The sequence below is a fragment of the Acinonyx jubatus genome, chromosome B4 (assembly GCF_027475565.1).
Source record: "Acinonyx jubatus isolate Ajub_Pintada_27869175 chromosome B4, VMU_Ajub_asm_v1.0, whole genome shotgun sequence".
In the NCBI taxonomy this organism is placed as follows: domain Eukaryota; kingdom Metazoa; phylum Chordata; class Mammalia; order Carnivora; family Felidae; genus Acinonyx; species Acinonyx jubatus.
Genome location: NC_069387.1, coordinates 35,519,276 through 35,547,171, shown reverse-complemented (window position 1 = coordinate 35,547,171; position 27,896 = coordinate 35,519,276). Strand labels below are relative to the sequence as shown.

Here is a 27,896-nt window from a genome sequence, read left to right as displayed (position 1 = left end):
TTATCACCCTCTGCAGCAGTCGGTTCTGATAAGTACTCCTCATATCACCGTGGCAAAACCTTACCTTTGTCAAGCCTCTCTCCCCATTTATAAAATTAAGTGTGCAGTATCAACCAGATTTGTGAAAACAAACATTTGAGACAGAAAGTGAACACTGTGTCATGACTAAATTCTTCCAGCAGGTTGCATTCACATCCCTAACACTGTCCCCCCTTAAGTTTCTTTGCTGCTGCAGAAGACCTCATTCTTTTCTTTGCAACCGACACTATTCTCCACCATCACAAATAAAAGTGAACTTACAAGGATATGTGGCATTTGTGTTTTACACAATTATAGTCTAAGCACAATGAGATAATAAAAACAGAAGTCTTTTTTTAAGAAAAGAATGTGCAATTTTCTGGGTTAACAAACAGCAAGCAGAGGAATTCCACTTCTGTTTTGTTTTATTTGTGGGGATGCTCAAAATACCCCCACACTAGTGCTGCACAGTTAAGATCTCAAGCTTACTTTCTCTTCCACCTTAACAGGAAGACTTGACTTTACATAGTACCAAATGTTCTGGGTTGGTACAGGCAACTCCACCAGGCAAAATCAGAGCAATCCCTGGAAAAGAGGAAAAGACTGAAACTGATCATTTGTGGACATTTAAATTTATCATTGTCTAGAAATACTTGTTTTCTATGCAAGACCTGAAAGTACATGCTCTTTCCAGCTGTGCACTCACCTTTGCTAAGTTCTAAACTAGTAGTTGCCAGTGACCCAAATATGAATGTCTTATCTGTTTGATACCACTTTTCAAAATATTTTAACTTGCGACATCATATTGGAACAAAAACAAGATATGTGACCCAAGCATAGGCCTGTGTTTGACCATAGCTTTCCAGTTTCTAATCCTGTGCTCCACATTATCTCAACAGAAAGCCTCACCCCTGCCTCCATAGGAGTTCAGAGGCATACAGAGTTTAGGCCTTGCCCTCTACTAAGTGGATAGAATGAACTTAAAAGGGACTGATGTGAGATGCAGGGAAGAGAAGGGCACCAGAGAGGGCGACTGATACATGACTTACTGTAGCCTCCCTTTCTCCAGCAGGGCAGCTGAGAGCAGAGGCCAGGGGCTCCCCCTTTCAGGGGACTGGCAAAAGACGGTTGTCAGAGGCTGCATGAGGTCTTGGTTTTGTTTTACAAATCTGATCTTTTAATCAAGAGGTTCTTATTCCTTGAAAACACAGTGGTCTCTGGGGGCCATACCTTTCCCCTTTGAAAACTTGAGTTCACATTTTCTAAGTCAAAAGTAAAAAAGGTTTTACTAATTCTGAGACCAGCGTCTATCTAGTAACTGCTGCAGGAAAGCACCAGGATTTAGGGAACAGGCCATACTTCAGTTTCCATATCAAGTGTCCTTTTTAAAGAGAAAAGTCCTTACCTTTAAAAGGAAACTCCAATAAAAGAAACATTTGCTTTTTCAGATCTTTGTTGATTTGAATCAGGAAAGAATATGATCAGTTTGAATTTTCTAAACTATTTAAAGACAGGCTGTAAGTTAGGCAAGCATCCCTGTCTCTGTTGCCAAATGTGGGGTAAATCAGGTGTGGGGCAGGGGGGCTCCCCCACTTTAGGACTGAGGAATCCCACAGGAGGGAGTCCACAGCAGGGAGCATCATGCAACAATGCCCAGCACTTCTAGCTAGAGGCCTAGCATGGTCCTTATGGGGCTGCAGAAACTGTCTGGACCCCAGTGAGGTTGCACTGATAATCTTTTCCAGGCAGACTTCAAGGGCTATTGCCCAATGAGGCTCAGAAAAGAAAGGTATGTGGAGCCCTGTCCTCACCACTACCCAGTTTCTATGAGGTTTATTACTTCTAGATGATAAAGTTTACACTGAGGTCCTGTTTTGGTTTTTCACTTCTGAAGTTTCAGCAAATACCTGAACCAGGTTTTCCCGTTATTCTAAAAGTTGCCCTGAAGTGCTTTTTAACTTTTGTAGCGCCCACAAAACATCTTATTTTCTTCAGTGCTTCTAATTCCTGTAGGTATGGCGGAGATCAGATCCACCCATATTCCCTTTAAATAGTGCCCTGTGGCATGAGCTTGTCCACACTGTGATCAATCAGTTGCCACTCATTTCTGTGAGGTCACCTTACTGGAAACCAAGGTACGATTAGTAACTAAACCTTCTTAGGTACGGAAGGGAGCTGGACTTTGGAACTGGACTTGGTTTGAGTCCTGGTTCCCCTCAATTAGTGGCTGGGTGACTTAAGGCAAGTAGTATGCCTTATCTGGAAATAAGGATACCTGTTTCAACAGGTTGCTTTGAAGACTAAAAGGAGAAATATTCAGGTACCATGCAAAGCATACCATAGGTTCTCAACACATATTCATTTCTTTCTACCCATGAAGGTTGAGAGATAAACAGTTAACCTTGACTGATGAAAGTAAATGGTTTATTCATCGTTTCCAGAGACACTCCAGATATATTAAGCATACCCAGTTCAGCATGAGGACAGTAGGCCCATGATCTTAACTTTCAAACATTCATTCACCAACCTTTAATCAGGCTTATATTTATTTAGCCTTGCAAGTAAAAAACAAAACCAAACAGAAAAGTGGAAAACTTCCTGTTAGTTGGTAGGACTGTGTATTAAAATGAAGAATGTGAGCACAGAGTCTAAGACTTAGGAGGTGCTCAAATTTTGATGGACTGAATCTGTACAGTCATGCAGTCTGGGAGAAAGAAAGATCCTCTAAGAACTTAGAGCTTATGGAACCTTCATGCATTATAGTGCCAAATCAGAAAGCTGACCCTAATTCCAAGTCCAGACTTCTTATTAGGGTTCACACATCACCCCCCCCCACCCCCCCCCCCCCCCCCCCGCCCCAGGCCATAAGCACTTGCAACCTAAGAGGGAAGAAAGAGATCCACACCTTCCCCAAAGAAAAGGAAGATGGATCTAGTGTCAGGCTCAATTAGACCCAATTGTGATAGCTCTCCAAAAAGGAACAATGCAGCTTTTGTGATAGGCTCCAGCAGAAAGCTTGGAAATTTTACAAAACAACCTTACCCCGAGAGAAACTTGGGTTCTAGCTCTCTTCCTGGAAAGAGGTGTCTTTGCAGGAAAGTTTTATACCACTCTTACTAGCTCTTGCTGGGATCAGTATTTTTGGTTTAAAAAAAATCTCAGAAACAACGAGAAAGACCTATGTGAAACCAGGAATATGCACTGCTCCACTGTTTGGGCGATTATACCCTTCCACTTCCACAGGGTGTCGATTATTTAGTTAATGTCTACCAAAGGGAACTCTTTGCTAGAATTGTTGGTATTCATTTATCTGCCCTGAAGAATTCTAAGAACCCTCACCACAGTGGATCGAGTGGCCAGCTTCAGAGCTGGAAGTGCTTAAAATGCAAATGTGCAAGAACTCCTGGCCAACCTCCCCATCCCCCAGGAAAGTGCTTAAATACAGCCAGGCCTGGAGGAGAATGTTAAAAAGAGGGGCTGAACTGCCTTCCTCCTCTCTACTAGGACCCTCACTCACACTGTGAGATTCAGCATGCATGAGTGAGCAAGAGAGAGAGTGAGCAAGGACAGCGCTCTTTTAACTTTCTGAACAATGGCTTCAGTTCCCTCCACCCTTCACCATTTCACATCCTCCCCACACCCACTCAGAGTGGAAAGAAACCCCTCTTTCTCCCCCACTTCCACATCCCATGAGCCATTTTTCAACAGGACCCCTCGATCTCATTTCCACTCTGGGGAAACCGTGACTCTTACAGATCACGTTTTTAAAAAGTTCCATTTTGTTCAGCTTTTTAAAATTTCCATGTTGTTGACAGTTTAAAACCAAGAATTATACCAATCTCCAGTCCAGTCACATTTCTAGAAACAAAACATTTAGGTGTCAGTGGTAAACCTTATACAGAATAAATGTTTAACCGTGAGCTTACTCACACCACATAGGATGCACCAAACCCTATACCTTATTTCCTCTTAGAGTACACAAACAGCACCTCCTACTTTGGCGTGGGCCCAAACACACACTGCCTTCAAAATAATTCACAGATACAAGGTTTTTTGTTTTTGTTTTTTTTTTTTTTCAAAAACATACTTCATATTTCCTCTTTTATTATATAAATATCAGTTTAACCTTTTACTGTAAGAATATAAACGTTTTAAGAGGATCTTTGTTATTATTTATACAAATTCACAAACAGTACAATTAATTGATAAAGGTCTCTGGGTTTCTTTAACTCCATGGTCTCGCAGGTTGCTGTGGAGGATTCTAAAAAAATAAACAAACAAACAAAAACTCCAACAGAAATATACATCCTACTCAAAAGCAATTTTTTTTTAAAGCCACGAGTCCCAACCCCCACCAAAATAAAGAAAGCCATCTATTCCTCCATTTAGAAACAGATTTTTGTAAAATCCACAAACTCCCATTTTATTAACAGAACAGAGATGAGACAGGAGTTTCAGTCTCCTCCCCTTCACGTTACAGCCCCAGGGGCTCTGTAGGCCAACTCTGCCCCTCTGCTTCCAACAGGAAGCCTCACTGTGTGACCTTTTTGTGGGGAAACTTGGAAGAGGGTGAGGGTAGGGCAGAATTTGCATATATAATAATCATTTTCAAGACACAATCTGCGTCTCAAGCAAACAAACAAAAGTTCAACTCTCATTTCTTCCACACATTTGTGCTATAAATTAAGTCAAGATTTATGGACACCATTGGGCCCTCAAATCCCAATGGACGGGGAGAAAAAATTCTAGCCAGAATGTGGAAGTGGACACACTGGATGGATGGGGTTTGGGAAGAAGCCAAAACAAAATGGACGTACAAACCCAATGGGCATCTTTCCAGTCTAGGCACAAAAATGTTTCAGTCTCAAAATATCTCTCTTGTAGAATTCCAGGGCTTCAGAGAAAAAAGTAAACTAAAACGAGGTAGCCAGACATATATATATGTATATATATATAATTTATATATATATAATATATAGACTATATTCAGCAGAAAAAAAAAGGACCGTGATTTCGAATTTCTCTAAAAAATGAAAATAAGAAAAAGAAAGACAATAAAAAGGAAATGAACGTGAATAGCAGAGCACTGTAGGAGAAGGGAGGAGAAGAGCCTGGGATTAGTTACAAAGTGGAAGGAAGAAGGGTGAAAAGGCCGTGGTAGTTGGGTTTGCTCTTTATACATTTCAAAATAAAAACCAGATCACAGTATTCAAATGAAAGCTTAAGTGAAGGCAGACATTTTCCTCAACTCCCCAGGGTTTTAAGGACTAGTCACTCCCCACCCCCTCCTCCATTTCCAAATGCAAAGCAGTGGGGGATACAGTAGCTCAAACAGTCCTCCATTCCCCTGCCGAGAGGAGTGGGTGGGTAAGTAGCTGATTCAATCTCTCTATCCTCAGGGAAAAAGAGAGGGGAGTTAAGGTAGGGGTAGCAGAGGAACCCCAGATGCAATGAGAATGGGTGCATAGTGGGCCGAGGTGCTGGAGGAGGGAGAAAATGAGCCTGAGGCTTCGTGTCACTGCCCCCATCTCAACCACTACAATGATCTATGTGTAAGTGTGCATGTCAAGTGTTGGGGTGGGGGGAGGGAGGTGTGGTGGTGACCGGAGGATGAACAGGGTGGGACAAGGGGAGCAGGTGCTGCTGCCCTCACCTGACCTTCTCACTGTCCGTCATCTGCCAGAGTCCTAGGTTGAGTACCTTGAGGCAGGGAAGCTGCGTGATGCGCTCCAGGCCGCGCTTGGTGATTCGGGTGCAGCCATACAGGTCTATGCCAGTGAGCTGGCTCAGGTGCTCCGCGATCAGCTCCAGGCCCTTGTCTGTGATGCGCACACACTGTCCGATGTTGAGCGTGCGCAGCCCATGCATCTGCCGCACCATGCGGTTGATGCCATCGTCGCTGATGTGGCAGGAGCAGAGGGACAGGGACTTGAGGCCGTCCAGGCCCTGAGCTATGTAAGCCAGACTCTGGTCCCCCACCTTGTCACAGAACGACACATCCAGCCCCGAGAGGCGAAGGCTGCCCATGGCCAGATGCATGATGCCAGTGTCACTGATGTTGTCGCAGGAGCGCAGGTTAAGGCTGCGTAGGCTGCCCATGTGCGACAGGTGCAGGAGGCCCGCGTCCGAGATGCCCCCGCAGAAACTGAGGTTGAGGAGCCTCAGGCCCGTCAGCCCCCGGGAGATGTGCTTTAGAGAAAGGTCAGTCAGCTTCTGGCAGTCCTGCAGCGTAAGCTGCTCCAGGCCCAGGCAGCCCTCGGCGGCGCTGCGCGTCATGCCGGCCAGGTGCCCTATGCCCACGTCCGAGAGGTGGCGGCAGCTGCGGAGATTAAGGCTCTTGAGGCGCTGCAGGCCCCAGGCGATGAGCAGGAGGCCGGTATTGGTGATGTTGCTGCAACCCCCCAGCTCCAGCACCTCCAGGCCCTTGAGGTACTGGGCTATGCGGCCCAGGCTGCTGTCGGTGATCTGCTTGCAGAGACTCAGGTTCAGGGCACGCAGGGAGCCGATCTCCTGCACAAATGCGTGGCCCAGCCCGTTGTCAGTGAGGTTGTAGCAGCCGCTTAGGTTGAGGCTCTCGATGTTGGCCATGCCCTGGATCACGTAGCTGAGGCTGCGGCGGAGGCTCAGGATCTGCACACGGCGGATACCCCGGGCCTGCAGGCTGGGGAACAGCGACGGGTTGGCCCGGCGCAGGTGCAGCTTGGCCTCCACCCCCCGCCACACCGACTTGTGGTAGGCGGCGTCCCGCCAGGCCGTGCACACCTGCGCCGCGCGCCCCTTATCCCGGACGTCCAGGTAGCCGAAGATCATGGCCAGCAGCTCGGGGAACAAGCACGAGATGTGGGTCTCCATCTTCCTCCTCCCCCCTCCGCGGCGCCGGGGGGAGGAGGCGCGGGCCCCGCCGCTCCTGCCCCGAGAGGCGACAAGAGCGGTTCGCCCCGGCCGCTGCCGCCGCCGCCTCGGGCCCAACGGACGGCTCCTCCCCGCCTTCCGGCTCCGGCCGCCGCCGCCGCTCCTCCTCCTGGTCCGTCCGTCCTTCCTTCCTTCCTGCCGGCTTCGCCTCCCTTCCCTTCCCTCCCCCCGCCCCGGGCTCCGCTCGGTCCTCACATCCCGGGCGGGGAAGGCGCCCTCTCACTCACTCCCGAGCCCGGCCGGGCCGCCGCCTCCGCCGCCTCCGCCGCCTCGGGTCTAACCACGCCGCGCTCGGGCCGCGCCGCTCCGCCCGCTCCGCCGCCGCTCCCACGCCCCCTGCCGCATCCTCTGCCTCCTGCCACTGCCGCCGCCGGCCGCCGCCGCTGCTGCTCCGGTCCGGGGGGCCCCGGGGGCTGCGAGCACGGGCTCCGGGCGCCGAGGAGGCTTCCTGCTGCCTTTGTCTCTCGCCCGCTTTTCAAACCTCCCAGCCCGGGCCGCCCGCACTCCGCCGCCCAGGCGGGGGGACCTGGAGGCCAATCCGGGCCACCGGGCGCACGTTCCTTCTCCCCCCCGCCGTCCGCGGCCAGTTGGGAGCTGCCGGCCCGGGCACGGAGGACGCCGCGGCCGGCGCGGCCGGAGGGCGGCTCGGCGCCGGGCCCGGAGCGAGCAGGCGGGCCGCGCGTTTGGTAGAGTCCGGGCCGGACCCCTCGGCCCGACTGCTCCTTCGCGCGTCCCCTCCCTCACTCCGGCCGCGCTCCCCCCGCGCGCTCTCGCGCAATGGTACGAGCCTGCGCTGCCGGAACTGTCGGAGCCGTTACCCTGGAAACCGAGTTCTTCCTAGTCTGGCCGCCCCGATTTTTAACCCTGTAGGCGCCATTTGAGAGCAGCTGTCAGCCAGGCTCTTCCCCACCCTTCTCCTTTTCACCCCGTAGCCCGCTATTGAGCCATTCCCTTTCTGGGCCACGCCCCAACCCATTCCTTCTCTTTTTCTTTGCTGCTGACGTCTGCGCAGTCTTTTCCCATAGTTTACCCCTGCAATTCCTGACCCCTACTTTACACCCTTCTCCCTTTATTATCCTTGCAAGACCCTCTTCCAGTGGTAGTACTCAATAATCATCACTCCGACTCTCCTTCCTTCTTTTACTGTCCTTAATGCCCCTTAACATGTCTCTGCTATCACACCCCCAATTCTTCCAACGGGGCTGTTTCCTACGATTCCTTTCTCTCCAGTCTTGTGCCTCAAATTATGAAGAAACTCGACTTTATTCATCTCTGCCCTAGCTTATCACTGACCCCCTCCGGCCCTCATGCTAGAGGTATCCATTACTGCTTCCATCTAGCATCTTCTGGTTGTGTCCCATACGCCTCTGTGAGTACTTTATACATCAAAACTTCCCTCCACTTCCGCACTTGGCTGCTGAACTGTGAACTGAACTGTCGGGAGCGCCACAGATGTCCTCCCATCTCCTCAGCCTGCTTTACACTTAGAAGGGAGCAGCCGTCCCTAAGCCTTGTTTTGTGATCTTTTCCTTTCTCCCCAGCCTTTTAGACTACGTACAGTTTTACGGACAGTTGTATGATAGTATATTTGTATGTACAAACACAAAGATACTGTTTAAATAAAATACAATGACTATTGGGCTTGGTTTAAAATGCTCCAAGCAAATGTCTGTTGGTCTGTCAACTGTTTCATTGAACCAGGGCAGTGCTCTCTTCTACAATGTGGCTCCTGAGTCTTAAATGCCACACTGAATATAGGATTTCAGAGTTTCCTTTTAACTATCCCCAAACCATGAATCTTTGCATCAGAGAAAATGACCCTATTTTTAATGAACTTATGGGTCCGTACAACTTGATACAGGACAACCTGATCTGTTTATCGGAAAAGGAAAATGGTTTCATTGATTGTTTGAGGACCTGAACAAAATTTTGAATGGGCTCCATTTTCAGTATATGAGATTAGCTTTTGGCCACTTCTCTTTGCTCAAGAGACCAATACAAGTGCATACAGATTCACTAATAGGCATAATATATATTACACACACCCCATCCACCTCTCCTATTTCTTAAAATTTTTTTAAAGTTTTCTTTATTTTGAGACAGAGCGACCTTGTGCACACAAGTGGGGGAGGGGCAGAGAGAGGGAGAGAGAATCCTAAGCAGGCTCAGCACCCTCAGTGCAGAGCCCTAACCCACAAACTGTGAGATCACGACCTGAGCCAAAGTCAGAGGCTCAACGCTCAACTGACTAAGCCACCCAGGTGCCCCTACCTTTCCTGTCTGTAAATCAGGAAATGCAGAAGCAAAAACTCTTACACATTTGCCACCTCACCCACATTACACATGATGTGAGGCCCATAGATTTTTATAACCTCTCTGAAATAATGGACTGTACTGTAAGTCACCTAGATGATCCAGATGTGCTGAGGCAATAATTTCAGGCCATACCTGAGCCAACACTCTTCTCCTAGAGTGTATCTGGCCTTATGTTTGTCTCAGTCACTTATGACTAAATTTTTACCTTAAACTCTACATGAAAGTCACTTTTTTGTCGTTCTGTAGATGTAGATGTATTTGTATTGATGTCAAAGTATCAGTCCAAAACAACTTAATCCTACTTAACACAAAACAAAGTGCTAGACCACACATGGGGTAGGGGGAGCGGATTTGTAAACTGGGAGCATGACCTGAAGAAAAGGAGCTTACTGGTTTTCCTCCTCTAGACAGGGTATTGTTCTCAATTCTGAAGAGTCATTCAGTGATGCCCAGAAACACTTTCTCTAGAAGTTGGCCACTTGATCCTAGTTCTACCAAAACTTTTTCCTGAGTTTTATTAATACAGAGCCTTTTGTTGAAGACGTTCAAACATATTTCAAGGATTTGCAGTAATATGATTATTTTCATGTTCAACAAATAGGAAAATAAACATCAAGAAGCATCTCAGAAAATGAACATTAGTGGAGAAAAGGAAGTGTGGCATCAAATGAGCCCTATGCTGTCTGGAGATATGGTGACTTTTTATAGCATTGAGAAAATGTCTCCCCTTTCTGGGTGTCAGTTTCCTTATGTAACAGTAGGGTGATTTGACTGGATAATCTTCAGGGACCTTTCCAGTATTAACACCCTGGGAGACCATGAGCCTAGATTAGTCCTACTGGCTTCTCAACCCTGGAGCTTGCGCATTGTTCTTAAGACAGGCCAGAGTTTAAAATATTTTCACATGCAATGGCTCCTTGGGGATTTTGGTTTAGGCTCAGATTTGGGACACAAAAATGGACGGAGCATATTAGAGAGCAGAGACCTTGATTATCTGAGAAAGATGGATACCAATGTAGAAAATCCTGTGGATAGCTGTTCATTCCCGCCCCCCCCCCCCCCCCCGCCGCCACTTTGCTGAACTTTATTAAAGCAAAAGCAAAGGTAAATCTCTAGAACATAGTCAATTTTCTGGGATTCTTCCCTCAAAAATATGACAGTTGATTTCCAAACACATGCTAGAGTGTACATGGTTCCCAACTATACTTGTCAGTGAGAAGCTGAAATCCTAAGATGTACATCTTCCAGCTGTCTGTGGTCTGTCTTTGGATCAACAGTAATTGCCTGAACAGCTACTATGGCTTCATTAATTTTTGCTGTAGGTCTCTGAGCTCTTCTATGTGCAGCAATTACAGATTTTGAGCACTTCATTAACAACTGCATCTCCAGTGTCAAAACCAAGAATATATTTATCTAAAGTAACAGGCAAACCCTCTTTTGTTTGATTTGCTTTAGCAACTGCATCCTGCTCAGGTGCTCCTGGACCAAAATGCGAGTTGCCTTAAGCGTTACCAGGTAACCATTAAGATGCTGCATCTGAAGAAAGTTAGCCAAAGCCATTACACCAGCCTTAAGATCAGGATTATTTACATCCAAATTGATCAGTGCCTCTACACTGTCAGCATTTTTTGTATTATCAGGTAGCAAGCCCTTGTATTTTTCAGCATTGTCTCCATACTCAAGTCTAACGGCTAAACCAAGAAGCCAGTCAATTACTTCTTGTTGATCTTGAATCTTGAAAGGACAGTTAACATGTCTGAGATACTTTTCAAAGGACTTGGACCAGTCACTGCTGTGGATGTTTCTTAAACTACCTCTGCCTTCAATCTTGTGGTGTTTGATCTTCTGGTCTTCAAGTCAAACAATAAGGTTTCTAAATTCTGTTTCAGTTTTTCAGTTGAAGCCAGCAGGGTTGTGGTAGTTGAGGGCCATCAGCTTGCCTTGGAACGTGGTCCCTGCTTCTTGCTTTGGTTCCCTGGGCGTGGGTTGGGAGAGGGGAGGCAAGGAGGGGCAGGCAGCACAGGCACTGTTCGTGTTCTAAGGACTTGTTCAGATTTTCGTATATGGTTCAATAAGTTGCAACCAGAAAGGAGTTTTTTTCTGAATGAGCTATTCTGTATAGAAACAAAAATGAGAGCCCTGTATAAGAAGTCTCTCCAAAACTTTATCAAGAATTTTAAAGGAACTAGATTTTCAGATGGGTGTGTTTTTCATCTGGGTGAGGCCTGGGAAAATTGAGAGGCCCAACCCGGATATCAAGCTTACTTAAGGGTGTGTGTACTTCCTCGTTCAGAGAAGGAAGATCTGGCAGGAAAGATCGGAAGAGATCTGCAGCTTTTTAAAGTCATTCAAAAAAATATAGATCCAAAACTAGTGACCCTGAGTCTAGCTGGTAAGTGTTGGATCAAAGGAGTTAAAATATGTTGTGTGTGTTTTGTATTAACTCTAAAGTATCCATGGCACTACTGTGTAGTAGACACTCTGTAAAGGTTTTTGAACTGAAATGAATGAGAACAGTAATAACATAATATCTTTATGAAAGACTTCATGCATATCAAAACGTCTCCAAGAATCTGGACAACCAATAGCAACGGACATCTGAGGTTTATAATATGGTACCTTTCCAACTACTTTCCAACTTCAAGATTTCTTGATGGAAACATTCTTTCTATTCCTTCCTAGTCCAGTAAAACCTTGGATTGCGAGTAACTTGTTCTGCAAGTGTTCCGCAAGATAAGCAAACATTTCTAATAAATTTTAACTTGATAAAAAGAGCTATGTCTTGCAATACAAGTAGTATGTGAGGTCGAATGTCACATGATCATAACTGAGCCAATGGTTCTTCAAATTTGCTTTGATATATAAGTGCTTTGGATCACAAGCATGTTTCTGGAACGAATTATGCTCGCAAACCAAGGTTTTACTGTATTACTAAATGAGAGTTTCTTGGGGCATCTCTCAGACATTTCTCCAAAGAAGATATACAAATGGATAATGAGCATATGAAAAGATGCTAAACATCAGTAATTATTAGGGAAATGTAAATCAAAAGCACAATAAGATACCACTCACATCTATTAGGATTGATACTATTAATAAAATAGAAGATAACAAGAGTTGGTGAAAATGTAGAGAGACTGGAACCCTGGCATACTGTTAGTGGGAATGTAGATGGTTCAGCCCCTGTGGAAACTAGTATCGTGGATCCTCAAAAACATAAAAATAGAATTACCATAGGGGTGCCTGGGTGGTTCAGTCGGTTGAGGGTCTGACTCTTAATCTCAGCTCATGTCTTGATCTCAGGATGGTGAGTTCGAGCTCATTGGGCTCCACACTGGGCATGAAACCTACTTAAAAAAAAAAAAAATTAAACAGAACGAACATTTTGAAATAAAGATGTGAATAAAAGGAAAAAATCGGTGAAAATTGTTCTCATATCAACAAATTGCCAGGAATACCCTGAAATATTTGTTTACTCTTCCTAGGTTATTAATTTGCTATATCCTGTAAACATGGGCTTTATCCACCACAATAAAAATAAGGACTTGGGGTCTGGGTAGCTAGAGCCCTCTCATTAGGATAGCTGTGCACTTTATTATTATTATTATTATTATTACTATTATTATTATTTGAGGGGGGCAGAGGGAGGTTTCCCAAGGAATTTATTTGGGCCAACTTGGGGACAGGGAAGCTTTGCATCTAGAAGAAAATGTTGGGCCTTTTGGTGGTGAAGTGTGGCTCTCCCTGGGGCCACAGGACCAGATGGGACAGTGGGAACTTGATCTTGGAGTCCTGGAACTGCTTGGCTGCCAGTGGGCTGCCCTTGCTGGCTGCAGTCCTCACCTTCATGATCTGGATCGAGTGAGCGCTGTGCCAGTGCCTATGTCAGGACAGCACCGGGTGCCAGAGCCTGCAGTGGTCGGTCCCCATACTTCGGGTACGTGCCGTGGGTGCCGTTGCTGGAGTCATAGCGCAGCCAGGCTCTGAAGCTCTTCCCCCACAAGGGGCATTTCTTGCACCCCTGTCTGCAGCAGACAGTTGCGCCTGAAGACTTTTTCGTCTTCCTCAGCTGAGACACAAAGTACCAGAAGGGGGGGCTTGGTCCCGATATGATTAGGTGCAAAAGATTCCCTGGCCATAGAGGGGCTGAGTGCTGCATTGGAGGTGGGCAGGCCGACCCCCACCACCTTGGACCGTTGCAGGGTGCCCGAGGCCTTCGTGGGGCACTCTCGGCCTGTCGCCACCACCATGAAAGGCGACTGTGCACTCTATTGTCTGAACTAGAAAAATTCATGAGAGTGAAAGGGATTGCCAATAATGATCACCCCCAGATGAATGGTCACTCCCTCCTTCTACCCTGGAAGTGGGGTTGCCATTTGTAAGTTGTAATTTGCAACTTTTGAGTATTAACTTTAATGTATGTTTTCATATTTTCAGGCACCTAAGCAAAGGATTAGAAGTACTCTGATAGTGGGGTGCCTCGGTGAAGCATCCCACTCTTGTTTGGGGCACCTGGGTGCTCAGTTAAGCGTCCGACCTCAGCTCAGGTCATGATCTCACGGTTCGTGAGTTCGAGCCCCATGTCGGGCTCTGTGCTGACAGCTCAGAGCCTGGAGCCTGCTTTGGATTCCATCTCTCTCTCTCTCTCTCTCTCTCTGCCCCTCCCTTGCTCATGCTCTGTTTCTCTCTCTCAAAAATGAATAAACTTAAAAATTTTTTTTTTTAAAAAGCACCCCACTCTTTTTTTTTAAATACAAAATTTATTGTCAAATTGGTTTCCATACAACACCCAGTGCTCATCCCAACAGGTACCCTCCTCAATGCCCATCACCCACTTTCCCCTCCCTCCCATCCCCCATCAACCGTCAGTTTATTCTCAGTTTTTAGGAGCCTCTTATGGTCTGGCTTCCTCCCTCTCTAACTTTTTGTTTTTCCTTCCCCTCCCTCATGGTCTTCTGTTAAGTTTGTCAGGATCCATATATGAGTGAAAACATATGGTATCTGTCTTTCTCTGCCTGACTTATTTCACTTAGCATCACACTCCAGTTCCATCCATGTTGCTACAAAAGGCCATATTTCATTCTTTCTCATTGCCAAGTAGTATTCCATTGTGTATATAAACCATAATTTCTTTATCCATTCATCAGTTGATGGACATTTAGGCTCTTTCCATAATTTGGCTATTGTTGAAAGTGCTGCTATAAACATTGGGGTACAAGTGCCCCTGTGCATCAGCACTCCTGTATCCCTTGGGTAAATTCCTAGCAGTGCTATTGCTGGGTCATAGGGTAGATCTATTTTTAATTTTTTGAGGAACCTCCACACTGTTTTCCAGAGCGGCCGCACCAGTTTGCATTCCCACCAACAGTGCAAGAGGGTTCCCGTTTCTCCACATCCTCTCCAGCATCTATAGTCTCCGATTTGTTCATTTTAGCCACTCTGACTGGCTGGTATGAGGTGATATCTCAGTGTGGTTTTTATTTGTATTTCCCTGATAAGGAGTGACATTGAGCATCTTTTCATGAAGCATCCCACTCTTGATTTGCACTCAGGTCATGATCTCACGGGTTCATGGGATCAAGCCCTGAGTTGGGTTCTGTGCTGACAGTGTGGGGCCCGCTGGGGATTCTCTCTCTCCCACTCTCTCTGCCTCTCCCCTGCTCGTGCACTCTGTCTCTCTCTCAGAATGAATAAATAAACTTAAAAAAAAAGAAATACTTTGATAGAATACCAGCTATTATTTGTTAATATTAACAAAAACCTTAGATACTTGTTACAAAGCAGATAGCATCTTCAAAAAAAAAAAAAACAAAACAAACCTGTGTTGTAAATATAGCTATTTCCAGGGCAATGAACACCTAAAAAGGTGGATTTTCACTCATTCAGTAGTTCAGGAAATGTTGAAACAATTTTTGTGCACTGCTCGGTGCTTTGAAGCAGACAAAGATGTTGAAGTGATGTTTCTGTCTTTAACGATTTAGACCAAGCAATGAGCTAGAAAACGCCTACTCATAGTGATGTGTCTGTTGGTGTTACAGTGCCGACAGAGTGATAGAAATAAAATGTTTCCATTGAGAGGGTAACCATAGGGAAGCCTAGAATTTATGAATCGTTTTGATGGAAGGAAGGTCATTACATCAAGTAGAAACTTGTTTAGACAACAGGCTGAAATTGTTCCTTACTTGTTTGGAAAGAAATAAGAACACTGTAACAGCAGCCATACATTGTCATACTTTGTTATGGTTCTTCCCCTTTGAGACACCAGGTTAATTTTAAAAATCATCTTTTCAAAGAATTTTTGGCTTTTTTCCCCTTCAAGAATAAAGAAACTTTAATTCTTTTTTTTTCTAATTTTTTTTATGTTTATTTATTTTTGAGAGAGAGACAGAGACAGAGACAGAGAGAGCACGAGCCGGGGAGGGGCAGAGAGAGAGGGAGACACAGAATCCGAAGCAAGCTCCAGGCTCCGGCTGTCAGCACAGAGCCCAACACGGGGCTCGAACTCATGAATGGTGAGATCATGACCTGAGCCGAAGTTGGATGCTCAACCGACTAAGCCACCCAGGCGCCCCAGGAAACTTTAATTCTTATTCATCTGGAATTAGAATTCAGTATCTGAAGTCAGAAAATTTTAGTTCATGGTTTGGATTTTCTGCTGTGTTTACAAACCCGATTGCCCTGAAAAAATTGTTTCTTGATTGGCAGTCTTTCTCCTCATTTGCCCAATTCACTGCTCTCTGACAATAGAGCTTGATAGTACACATCCAGGCAGGGATGGAGAAGAGGAGCCATTCAGTGTTCTGCCTGGGCCCTTAAAAGGCCCCTTAAAAGGTGCAAAGGTGGTTCCCACGTGTGTCTCCCGTAAGTGCTTGCGACATGGCAGCCCCTGAGGTCACCTCTGTTCCCAAGATAGCATCATGAGCTAAATCTACACCAGATTTGGAGTCTGAAGTTGTGCATTAGAATCCTAGCTCTCCTATTATAATAGACACATGGCCTCAGGCAAAGTGACTGAAATTCTTTGAGCTTCAATTTCCTCATCTATAAAGTGAAAGTAATTCCTTTCACAGAGCTGTTGTCCAAATTCCCTGAGGAAAAAACAATCCACAGGAAAGGAAGGGCCTAGTATAGGACCTGGCACATAGTAGAGATCAAATAAATGCTGTGTTTTGGGTTTTCTTTTATAAATGCACTGTGGGGGAAAAGAAAAACCCACACAGGTGTGCCCTCAATTTGTACAGATATACATTTGCTGACAGTTGAACATTTTTTTAAACGTTATTTCCTGTTTTTAAGAAATGTGCAGGTTAAAGGGGTGGAAACACAGCAAAAGTGCAAGAACATAATAAAATGATCTTTCAGTTAGAGCAAGCCATCTATCTCTCTCCATCTCATTTTCTCCTCCAAAAGTCAGGAAGAGCAGCAGATTCCATTCAGTCACCAAGAAATGGTCCCAGACCACTTCTGCCAGAACAGCATCCATCCTGTTGACTTCAATGTATGATCTCACTACCAACTCTCACACTCTTGCTTGGAGCCACGGTTCTCAAACTTGAGCAGAATGACTTTGAACACTTCTGAGTCAGAAGGTCTGGGGTGGGGCCGAGAATTGGCATTTCCAACACGATCCCATGTGATGTTGATGCTGTTGACTGGGATCACAGCACTGACAACCCTGGTGAACTTCCTACTACCCAGTTTTCTTTCTCCTGCTTTAAGACTTCTATTAAGGAGCGCCTGGGTGGTTAAGCATCCGACTTAATCTCGCAATTTGTGGGTTCGAGCCCTGCGTTGGGCTCTGGGCTGACAGCTCGGAGCCTGGAGCCTGCTTTGGATTCTGTTGTCTCCCTCTCTTGGCCCCTCCCCCACTCACACTCTGTTTCTCTGTCTCTCAAAAATAAATAAACATTAAAAAAAAATTAAAGACTTCCATTAAATGATACTTCCTAAAGTCTCTCCCTTTTTAGCAAAATAAAAATAATTCACAGAAGAAAAAAAACGATGTTTCCCACCACTCATCTTTCATCTTTTAGATCATAAGCTCATGATGACTGAATTTTTCCCCCCAGTGATAGAGTGAAAAGAATATAGGTTTTGTAGTCAGATTCTGGTTTAAAATCTTGATTCTATCACTTATTACTTCTGTGACATTGGACAAATTATTTTAATCAGTTGGAGCCTTGGTTTTCTTACTATGAAATGGGACTAGTGATTTTTGTATCTTGGGAGTTTTGTGAGAGTACAGTTCCTGACCATAATGAAAATAGCTAATATTTATTGAGCATTTATTGTGTATTAATCATTCTTTTAAGGTCTTTACATATATGGACTTATCTATTCTTCACAACAGCTAAATAGTACAGGCTAGCAACAGCTAATCAGTTAATAAGTGGAATCTGAACTAAGAAGAAAAGTCCATTTTACAGATGAGGAAACTATGGCACAGAGAAGTAACTTGCTCAAGACAAAACAGGTAGCGGAACTGGAATCTGAACTTTCATTATACTGAACATCATTATACCTTGCTAGGATGTGGTTTCTGTATGACATCAAAGAAGAAGGGGTCCAGGAAAAAATTTGTTAACAGTGAATGAGATAGTGACTGTACTGTAAGCAATATTGGGCCAGGGCAAGGTGTGGCTTTCACACAAAACGCTTGAAGACACTGTTTGATTTGCTAGCCAAGGTAGGTTGGTATTTGTGTGCCTGTATGTGTGTGTGTGTGTGTGTGTGTGTGTGTGTGAGAGAGAGAGAGAGAGAGAGAGAGAGAGAGAGAGAGAGAGAGAGGGAGAGAGGGAGAGAGAACATGTGCAAGCCTGTGTGATGTGCACACTGTGGGTAGATATGTTGATAATCCATTTTACATCTCCAGACCTACAGCTGGATGCCTGGCTGGCTCTGGCCTTGTAGTGTCCCCAAGGAATACACTTGTGTGTAATTATGTCACCCTCTAGTGGTTACTTCTCCATTAGCCCTTCCTCCATGAAACCGCCACTCCGTGTCAGTGCTTCTTCCAAATGAGACTCAGTGAGCAGAACCTGAGGGAGACTGCACAGAGGGGCTGAGAGAAGGGGAGCATGGCCCAGGGCAAGAAGAGAGAGGAAGAGTGTGAAGGAAGGGAACAAGGAAGGGAACACACCACTGGAAATAACCAGTAGTTCACTTCTGGCAGGGGAAGAAGGGGAGGCAGGAAAGGCAGAACATTTTGGAGCAAGGGGGGGAAGGAAGGAAGATGGGCTCAAGTGAGAGTCCTGATATCACTTTTCACCCAGTACCATTTGTATTTATGGGATGGGACAGTTAGTGCATCTAGAGCTCTTTCCAGAGCTTCAGTACTGAGGGCTGAAGTGGGATTACACAAGGAATATTCTTAGCCAGTTTCAATTCTCTTTTCCAAGGGAAGTAAGCACAGACTGTGGGGCTAACAAAGGCTGGCTACTTTCCAGGTTTTCACCACCCTGGAATGGACAGCTAACTTTCCTCCTTCTCCGTAGCCTGAGGCTGTGTTCTCTCTGCCAGTGAAGGTCATCCTCATAGATCTGTCATATCTTGATAAATATTTCAAAAGGCAAGGATGGAATCACGATCAATCTTCCTCAGAACTGGTTTGTAACTCCACATTGGGTCTGGAACTCTGCTGTCTAAAACCTTACTGAGCCAGAGTTTGAAGGTTATTCCTATTTTGAAAAGGTACTGGGGCTGAGCCAGGTTTTTCTGGAAAGTTCTATGTGGATGAACCAAAGCATTTACATTTCTTACATAATGCCAGACCCAGAGGAGTCTGAGGCACCAGCTCTGTTGCAGAGCTCACAGCCAGCTTCCCTTTTCTGCCAAGAGGGTAGGGTTAAAGGTTTAGAAAACAGCCAGAATTAACTCTTCACACCCCAGAAAAAAGATAGTTACAAAAAATTTTTAAAAAAAGAGAATTAAAAGAAAAAAAGAGAGATAAAAAGCAACTCTTTACATCATCTGATACTGTTGTTTTCCTGGATACCAGTCATTCCCCAAACTGCCAATACACCAAGCACTGGCTTTCCCCTCTTCAAAGAGGGATGTGAAAACAGTACAAAAACTCTGTTCAAATTTTTTCTAAAGTTAAAACAACTTCTCTTAGTTTTGAGACCTAGAATCCAGTGAAGTTTATTTGTTTACTTTTTATTTTTATTATTTAAAAAATTTTTAAATGTTTTTATTTATTTTTATTTTTAAAAAATTTTTTAAATGTTTCATTTATTTTTAAGACAGAGAGAGACAGAGCATGAGTGGGGATGGGGCAGAGAGAGAGGGAGACACAGAATCTGAAGCAGGCTCCAGGCTTCAAGCTGTCCGCACAGAGCCCGATGCAGGGCTCAAACTCACTAACTGTGAGATCATGACTCGAGCCAAAGTCGGACGCTCAGGACACTCAACCGACTGAGCCCCCCGGGCGCCCCTGTTTTTATTTATTTTTGAAGGAGAGAGAGAGAGACAGAGCATGAGCGGGGGAGGAGCAGAGAGAGAGAGAGGGAGACACAGAATCCGAAGCAGACTCCAGGTTCTAAGCTGTCAGGACAGAGCCTGATGCGGGGCTCGAACTCACCTGTGAGATCATGACCTGCCTGAGCCGAAGTCGGACGCTTAACCAACTGAGCCACCAGGCGCCCTTACTTTTTATTTTTAAACTTCACTTACCATTTAAGGCCAAAGTGTTCAAGTAACTTACTCAAAAGATCTGTTGTAACCATCAAGAATTCTTTGATTTAGCTGGGTGAGGGCATGACCCGAAATTGGAGTTGTCAACATTCTGACATAATAACAAAACTTAGTAATTAGGTGACACCTTCCCTTTAAAGCTTTGAGAGCACTGTGTAGACATTTGATGACAGCACTTATTTGTTTGTTTTGCAAATGGAGAAAATAAGGCATAGAATAAAGAAGGGATTTTCTCAGGGTCCTGGGAACCATTGAGGTTGAGTGCATCGTTCCTCTGACCTGCGAGCATCTTTGAATTCCTCGCTCAGGTGCGCACTCAGGATCACCTCTGTACGCGATGTTTCAAGAAAACTCATATGCCGTGGGAAGCATAATCAGTTATTGGCAGAAGTACATAGAATTAAATTTGATCACTTATGCTACTAAGTGATTAGGATTGCCAGTTGATTTAACTACAATAAAGGAGGACAAGTGAACATTTTATTTTAGAAAGAGTGATTATGCGTGTCACCCAACCATGTTACTGACAAAGTGCTTTGGGAAAATAGAAAACAATCTTTGGAATTGTTTTTCAGCCTAGTCCTCCATTTTTCTGATTTTAACGCTATAAATTTTAAAAGTTTGGCATAGTTTGAAAAACAATATGAAGACTAAGAGATTTGCTCGCAAGTGAATTAGCTTGCATTGTGTTTTCATCAGCAACATGCCTTAGTCTGTAATGCTTCACTATACAGATGGCATATCAGCTGTCATATGCTACCCTTAATATCCTAATTATCATAATTTTCAATATAAACATAGCATTTATTAAAAACTTTCTGGGGGCTCCTGACTGGCTCAGTCGGAAGAGTGTGTGATGCTAGATCTTGGGGTCATGAGTTTAAGCCCTTGTGCAATGGGTATAGAGATTATTAAAATAAATAAATAAACTTAAAAAAAATTCTGTAAGGTGGCCTAAACTGGTAGATAGTTGCAACTACTACATGAATTAATATGTGAACTAAAGCTTTTCTGTGTTCTGTAGCATGAAGATAGTAAGTGCTTAAAATTTGAGTATTTCTTAATCCTTGACCAACGTAAAGAATCGCATGCTTAACATAGATCATCTTAAATTCTCCATGGCTCTGGGAGCGAACTGGTTTTTCATTCTAATGCATAGATCATATTCCAAACTGAGGGGTTTGTTTGTTTTGTTTTGTTTTGTTTTGTTTTTTAACAATATCAAGTTTAAATTCTACTCCTGAAACCATTACTCCAGTATTTGTTAACTAGCTTGGATTTAAATAAAATTTAAAAAATCAAGTTTTAAAATTCTGTTTATTTAAATTTTAAGACAAAGCTGGAAACAGGAGAATTGAAGACCTGAAAACAACATTGTCTGCCATGGAAAAGAAATGGCGTGCAAAAAAAAAAAAAAAAAAAAAAAAAAGGAGGTTGGCAGGAATTAAATTTGTGGTGTTATGCAAGAGAAGGCATCCAGATTACATATAAAAGTTAAACTGTTTCACACCCTGTTCCTAAACATAAGGGAATATGTGGCAGCAGTAGGTTGAAGCCTGAATGTTTTCTTAAACATTTCTTAAATGTTAAGGATCCTGAAAGATTCCCAAACAAATAGAAAATTCTACTTTGAATGAGTGTCTGTGGTCCTAGATCCTGCTGAGTGGACCTCCTTTTAATGTCCCTCCTGCTCACAAAAAAAGAGTAAACTATCTCTAACATCCAAATAAAATCCACAACAATAAAACAATTTTTGAAAGGCATGTTAGAGATCCAACTGGATTCTCTTCCTGCATTTTTCTGTAGCATATCAATTTGATTTGCTTCATGGTTAAATGGTTCTTGGTCTGAGTGATGGTTTCATGGGTGTATACAAATGTAAAAAATTCATCAGGCTGTATATTTAAAATTTGTGCATTTTTCTGTTTTGTCTCAATAGTAATAATAATTTAAAAAAGCTGTTTGTGTGTTTAAGTCAGAAGGGGGTTTAATGGGTCAAGGAAAGTTTACTTCTGTGCATACAAATTATCACAAGTTCTGTTTGTTCAACAGGCTAACCAAACAGGTAGAGATTCTGCAGCAGCTGCTGCCTAGAATTTAACTGTGATGGGAACTCGGCCCTACCCCTCAACCCCACAACCCTGTCTTGCTTGTAACTGTCACTCCCACCCTGGACCTTCCTGACCTGGCTGCTCTCACTCCAGAACTAGGGCAAGAGTTGTATCTCTTTTGTTACTCTTCACCTGCAAGCCTCATCCCCATCCCTCAGCCCCTGGTACAGTGTGTGCAGTCTGCACTCAACAAATACTGCCTCTAATTCTGATCATTTTCTTTGGTTAATATGTGTTGGGGGTGGGGACCAGAGTGGGCGGGGAAGAGGAAGCTGGTTTTTTTTTTAATGTTTTAAGTATTTTAATTTTTAAAGTTTATTTATCTTTGAAAGGGAGAGAGAACACGAGCTGGGGAGGGGCAGAGAGAGGGGGAGACACAGAATCGGAAGGAGGCTCAGGCTCCGAGCTGTCAGCACAGAGTCCAATGTGCCCGCAAACTGTCTGTGAGATCATGACCTGAGCCGAAGTTGGAGGCTTAACCAACTGAGCCACCCAGGTGCCCCAAGCTGTTTTTTTAAAGAATAGATCAGTGAATGAATCTGTATTGTGGGAAGCAATCTGGGGTGGGGGCAGGAGCTGGAATAGAGAACACACAGACATTTCTGGTTTTGCCTCAGTCTTTGAGAATGTTTTCTTAATGTTGAAAAAATGCAATAGTTTTATCATTTGCTGCACACCATTCCATGCTGTTCCCTACGAACCAAATCAGGCCACATTATACTTGCTATGTTATCCCGTGCTGTTTTTCATTGACTTTTTGGTTGTTGATATTGGCTTTTAGGGTTTGGTCTGTGGTTTCTCTCGACACAAACATGAACACATTTACCACTGAAATTTTCCTAGGGGTCTGGTCATTTGAAGCTGGAAATTGTCTTCGGGATACGTTTTCACATTCCTGTTCTTGCTTTCATCTGTGTGCCACCCATGGCATTAGGCTTTCTGTGGTGTGGTGGATGTGCTACATGTAAGTAGAAAAATGCAGCTTCTCTGATGCAGCCAAGAAGACAAGGAAACCATGGTAATATTGTGTGCTATTAACGCACATTTGTTTGTGGTCTATCAGAGCTTCAGGTCCAGCTGTCTTTGCCTATTACCGCATCCCAGACAGTGACATCCACAAGGACAAGGCCCTTTTGCAGAATATCAAGGACACGCCTCCCTTATTCGTGCTCCAGTGACTGAGATCCGACAGCACTCCTGCTAATGTTTTCTTGATTTGAGCTTGGTGGCACTGGCTACTGGGCATTTTTTTGCAGAGGATCCTCATTAGAATTCCCCTCTGTGTCAGTGTTTTAAATCTGTTTTTTAAACAAAATCTCTAAATGCTTTTGAAACCCACAGTGTTGTTTTATTTTGCTGATAGAACCCAGATGGCAGGAGAGAGTTGTTTTTTTCCATCATTTGAATCGCTGCACATGTACTGTATCACCTGGACACAGAAGGGTGATGTCAGGACAGTGCTGTGGCCACAGAGCCTGGTTACGCTCAGGAAAGCAGCGGAGCCAAAAAATGCCTTCTGATTCAACACTTCCGTTCTCTGTGTGACTTCAGCACATATCTAGTTACAGGGTTTCTTTTGGCAAAAACAAATTTTTGTGTGAGAGTTAGCCGGGCAAAACCAGTGTTTCCTTGGCCAGTTGAGTTTGAGGACCCATCTGCCTCATACATCATTAGCAGCATTGTTGGTTTAGGGCCTCTCCATAGAATCTTTATTCATGGAGAAGTAGAAAGAAGCTCTAACAGCCCAGCTGGATTTCCAGGTCCTGAGTGGAATTTGTAACCCCTTTGACTTCTCAACTGAGAAAATTGGATGCGGCTGTCACAGAAAGAGAATAAATATGGAACCCCACAATGCTATGCTTGCAGCTACTTTTATTCCATTGAATTGGACACATAATAAAAGGCAGGCATACTCTGGGAGGCATAGGGCTGAACCAATGCGAGGAGCCCTACAGTTCTGTCGGTTGAGCTGGTGACAGTCGTGGGCAAGACACTTTATGCCCCTTTAGTTGGCCACTGGCTGAAAGATGCCGGCAATAATATCCTCTTCTATGATCCTACTGCCAGTGTTCTAGTCTTAAAACTAAATGACCTATGAAAGAGGAAATACAAATGTCTATAACCATCTAACAGTGTATATACCCTCACTAATAATCAAAGAAATGCAGTTTAAAATCAGATAGGCATTTTCACCTATTATGAGAAAAGATTTTTTTAAATGACACTATCTAAATATCTTAATTACCTTTTGTCATTTAAAACTATAACTTAGTCTAGTATTTTATTAGGCTTTATTTTCATTAAAGGTTGGAAATCTTAAAAATAGTTTATTTTGAAAGAGCAATAAATTGCCCAATGTACTTAATGAGCCAATTTAGCTGGATTGGTGGACTGGCCAATAGATGCCAGAGATGTTAGGGGCTGCAAAAGATGTTAGGAATCGTACAGTTCAACCTTTTATTCTGTAATTGAGAAATCAGGGACCTAGAGTAGCTGTGTGACTTGTCTAGGGTCGCACAGTTATGAAGAGCTGGGACTGCATTCGTAAAATATCATGGGCTGTTATTTAGACCTTGCTGTAGATAAAGAGCTTAATACAGGATTCAACTTTTTTTGTCTTTTTTAATACCTCAAGGATGTTGTGCTTTACTATCTTTCTAGGCAGACAAAATGTCATAGACCTCAAAGAACGGGAATTCAGGCATTGTTACCTTCACTCAATCTGTCCTTTATGTGACTGAGTGGCTGGATACCTCTATATATTTTTAATGAGGATAGCAATCTATCTGTAATTGAAGTCCCTTTGATAGTCTTAGTTAGAAACCACTTGAGAAATTATAAATAAAAACAGGGTGTTTACAGTCCAAAAGGGGGATATTTTAAAAGTATATAGATGATTCTAACATCAGGCAGAGTTTCTGTTAAGGTAAATGTTAGCTTCTGTAATGAACAAACACCCCAATGTAAGTTGGCTCTAAAACCATCAAAGTTTGTTTCTAGCCCAAGTAAAAGGCAAAATGCATGTTCCTTATTGGCAGGCAGTTCTCCAAGGGGTAATTTTGGGGCCTGTCTTGTGACTCTATCCTTAGCTCTCACTTTGAAAGCCACTATGCTTGGGGCGCCTGGGTGGCTCAGTCGGTTGAGTGTCTGACTTCGGCTCAGGTCATGATCTCACAGCTCGTGGGTTCAAGCCCCGCATCGGGCTCTGTGCTGACAGCTCGGAGCCTGGAGCCTGCTTTGGATTCTGTGTCTTCATCTCTCTCTGCCCCTAAGCCACTCGCATTCTGTCTCTGTCTCTCTCAAAAATAAACATTAAAAAAAAAAAAAATAGAAAGCCACTATGCTTATCTGCATCAAGGTGAAAGAAGGAAAGCGAGCATGGATGACTATTTGTGGTTGGATTTTGTGGGCCAGGCATGGAAGTGGTAGACATCATTTCTTCTAACATTCCATTAGAAAGAACCCAATCACATGATGGCATCTTAGTGCATTCGAGGCTGGAGGATGTAGTCAAGCCGTGTGCGGTTTCAGTGACTATTAAGTGAGCTCTGCCATGAATAACTTTGAGGGTCCAAAGTAGGAAGACAGCATATGGGGTGAAATATCTTCTTAGGCAAATATACATATATGTGTATATACACACAAACCCAGGAGTGTATAAGTTATTGATAATTATTTCTACTATTTTTTGTAAAGATTGTTTTTAAGGGGTGCCTGGGTGGCTCAGTCGGTTAAGTGTCTGACTCTTGGTTTTGGCTCAGGTCGGATCTCACAGTGTGTGAGTTGGAGCCCCAAATCAGACTCTGCGCTAACAGCATGGAGCCTGCTTGGGATTCTCTCTCTCCCTCTCTCTCTGCCCCTCCCCCGCTCTCTTGCTCTCTCTCTCTCTCTCTCTCTCTCTCTCTCAAAATAAATAAATGAACTTTAAAAAAATTATTTTTAAGGAATCTCTTAATCTAATGTGGGTCTCAAACTTACAACTCTGAGATAAAGAGTCACATGCTCCACCGACTGAACCAGCCAGGCACCCCTATTTCTACTATTAATTATAATTTTTTGTTTATTTTGATATAGGTATTTCTGCAGACTCATTCGAGGTGTTATACATACCTCAAGCTGTTTATTTTTTTAGTAGTGGTGACTTTTTGATCAATGACATGTATTTGCAAGATGGCCAGATTTCATGGATATCAAAACTGTTCTGGGGCACCTGGGTGGCTCAGTCAGTTGGGCATCTGACTTCAACTCAGGTCATGATCTCACACTCTGTGAGTTTGAGCCCATGTTGGGCTCTGTGCTGACAGCTCAGAGCCTGGAGCCTGCCTCAGATTCTGTGTGTATGTGTCTCTCTCTTTACCCCTCCTCCACTCACGCTCTATCTCTCTCTGTCTCTCAAAATAAATATTGAAAAACAATTTTTTTAAATAGTGGGATCTCCCCAAAGCCACATGCACATATACTACCATCAGTATTTTTTATTTCAATTCAATAGTGACCAAAGGCAAGTGGTCTGAGGGCCTGTACTGGTGGTTGATTCCACCACTAACATTCATTATTCTCATGGCTGCATAATGCACAGACCACACCTCCTCCCCTTCTTTCCACTCAGGCTGACAGTGTTCTCCTTCTGCCCCTTATCATGTTTCTGCTGGATTAGTCCTCCCAGCTGGGCTCTCAACCCTTAGACTCTCATCCTCTATACTCCATCAATCATTATTGCTGGCAAACTATAAGCAGTTTTCCTAAATACAGATCTGATGATGCCTCTCTTCTGTTTAAATGCCTTTGATGGTTCCTAGGATTACAGAATAAAGCCCAAACTCCCAGGTGGGACCTCAAAGTCTTCCATGGGCAAGTCCCAGTATGAAGGTCCTGCTTCACCAAGAATTAATGATTTGTTTTTCTTTGCATTTTGGCTTTGTTTTCCCTCTCTCTCTCTCTCTCCTCTCTCTCTCCCACTCCTCTCCCTCCCTCTCTCTCTCCCTTTCTCTGTGGACATGAAATTGTTGTGTGATGTTCTTCTCATTCTTAGAATGTGTTATGTGTTTTCAGGCCTCTGCACCTTTGCCCAATGGGAGGGTCTCCCTCTTCCATCTCCACTTGTGGGAATTCTGCCTGTCCTCTTAGGGACAAGTTCAAATACCACTTCTATCATGAAGAATGCCCTCCTTTGTAATTAATAAGTTGATTGTAGAACTAATACTTGTATACAAATATTAGCATAACAATTGGATAGCAGTTGGTATCTCCATTGTAACATGTTACTCGGCTAAATATTGTAACTCGTACATGTCTTGTCTCAAGTCTACAAGATTATAACAATTTCTCTTACTTTTTGAGTAAGATCTGGTAGGTGCTCAATAATATTTATTGATTTGGGGGCGCCTAGGTGGCTCGATTGGTTAAGCATCTGATTTCAGCTCAGGTCATGATCTCATGGGTTCGAGATCTTTGTGGGTTCGAGCCCCATGTCAGGCTCTGTGCTGACAACATGGAGCCTGCTTCGGATTCTGTGTGTCTCTCTCTTTACCCCTCCCCTGTTCGCACTCTCTCTCTCAAATATAAATAAACATTAAAAAATATATATTATTGATTTGAATTGGAGTCACAGAAAGAATTCCATTTACATTACTTTCTGGCATTTTCACTGGGTCTGAACTTTTTCCTTTTTTCTTGAGTAGCAAATGTAAAATAGCTACTCATTTAGTTCTGATCATGAAAAATTGCTTCCTGCTTCATTACATTGTCTCCTTTTCCTAATGACAACTCTAAAGATGATGAGTGGAGGTTGTCATTGAAGTAGAAAATGTCTATATCCCTAGCTGGTAGGTGGGATGTTGGTCCTGG

At 43.9% G+C, this 27,896-nt stretch overlaps 1 protein-coding gene and 2 pseudogenes across 6 annotated transcripts; all 3 read right to left on the bottom strand.

The window, feature by feature from the left end:
- Window positions 1–37: 37 nt before the first annotated feature.
- On the bottom strand, window positions 38–7,650 carry FBXL14 (F-box and leucine rich repeat protein 14). Of its 6 annotated transcripts, none has more exons than XM_053225645.1 (2): window positions 5,719–7,650; window positions 38–603 (listed from the first exon to the last, which is right to left on the bottom strand). In XM_053225645.1, the coding sequence occupies exons 1-2, from the start codon at window positions 6,868–6,870 to the stop codon at window positions 592–594; spliced, it is 1,164 nt and encodes a 387-aa protein (XP_053081620.1). In that variant the 5' UTR covers window positions 6,871–7,650; the 3' UTR covers window positions 38–591. The 6 variants fall into 6 exon arrangements, with proteins under 6 accessions (XP_053081620.1, XP_053081616.1, XP_053081618.1 ...); XM_053225641.1 differs by having other exon boundaries at window positions 39–603; window positions 5,672–7,650; XM_053225643.1 differs by having other exon boundaries at window positions 39–603; window positions 5,677–7,650.
- On the bottom strand, window positions 7,122–12,212 carry LOC113603548 (RNA transcription, translation and transport factor protein-like; annotated as a pseudogene).
- Window positions 12,213–12,771: 559 nt separating this feature from the next.
- On the bottom strand, window positions 12,772–13,496 carry LOC113603547 (60S ribosomal protein L18a-like; annotated as a pseudogene).
- Between the last annotated feature and the right edge of the window lie 14,400 nt (window positions 13,497–27,896).

Excerpts from the sequence above, each read along its gene's own strand:
- FBXL14 (XM_053225640.1), bottom strand. The coding sequence starts at position 6,870 with ATGGAGACCCACATCTCGTGCTTGTTCCCCGAGCTGCTGGCCATGATC. Across the intron at positions 4,280-5,671 it reads ACGGACAGTGAGAAGGTCAG|AATCCTCCACAGCAACCTGC; the intron begins GTGAGGGCAGCA and ends TTATTTTTTTAG.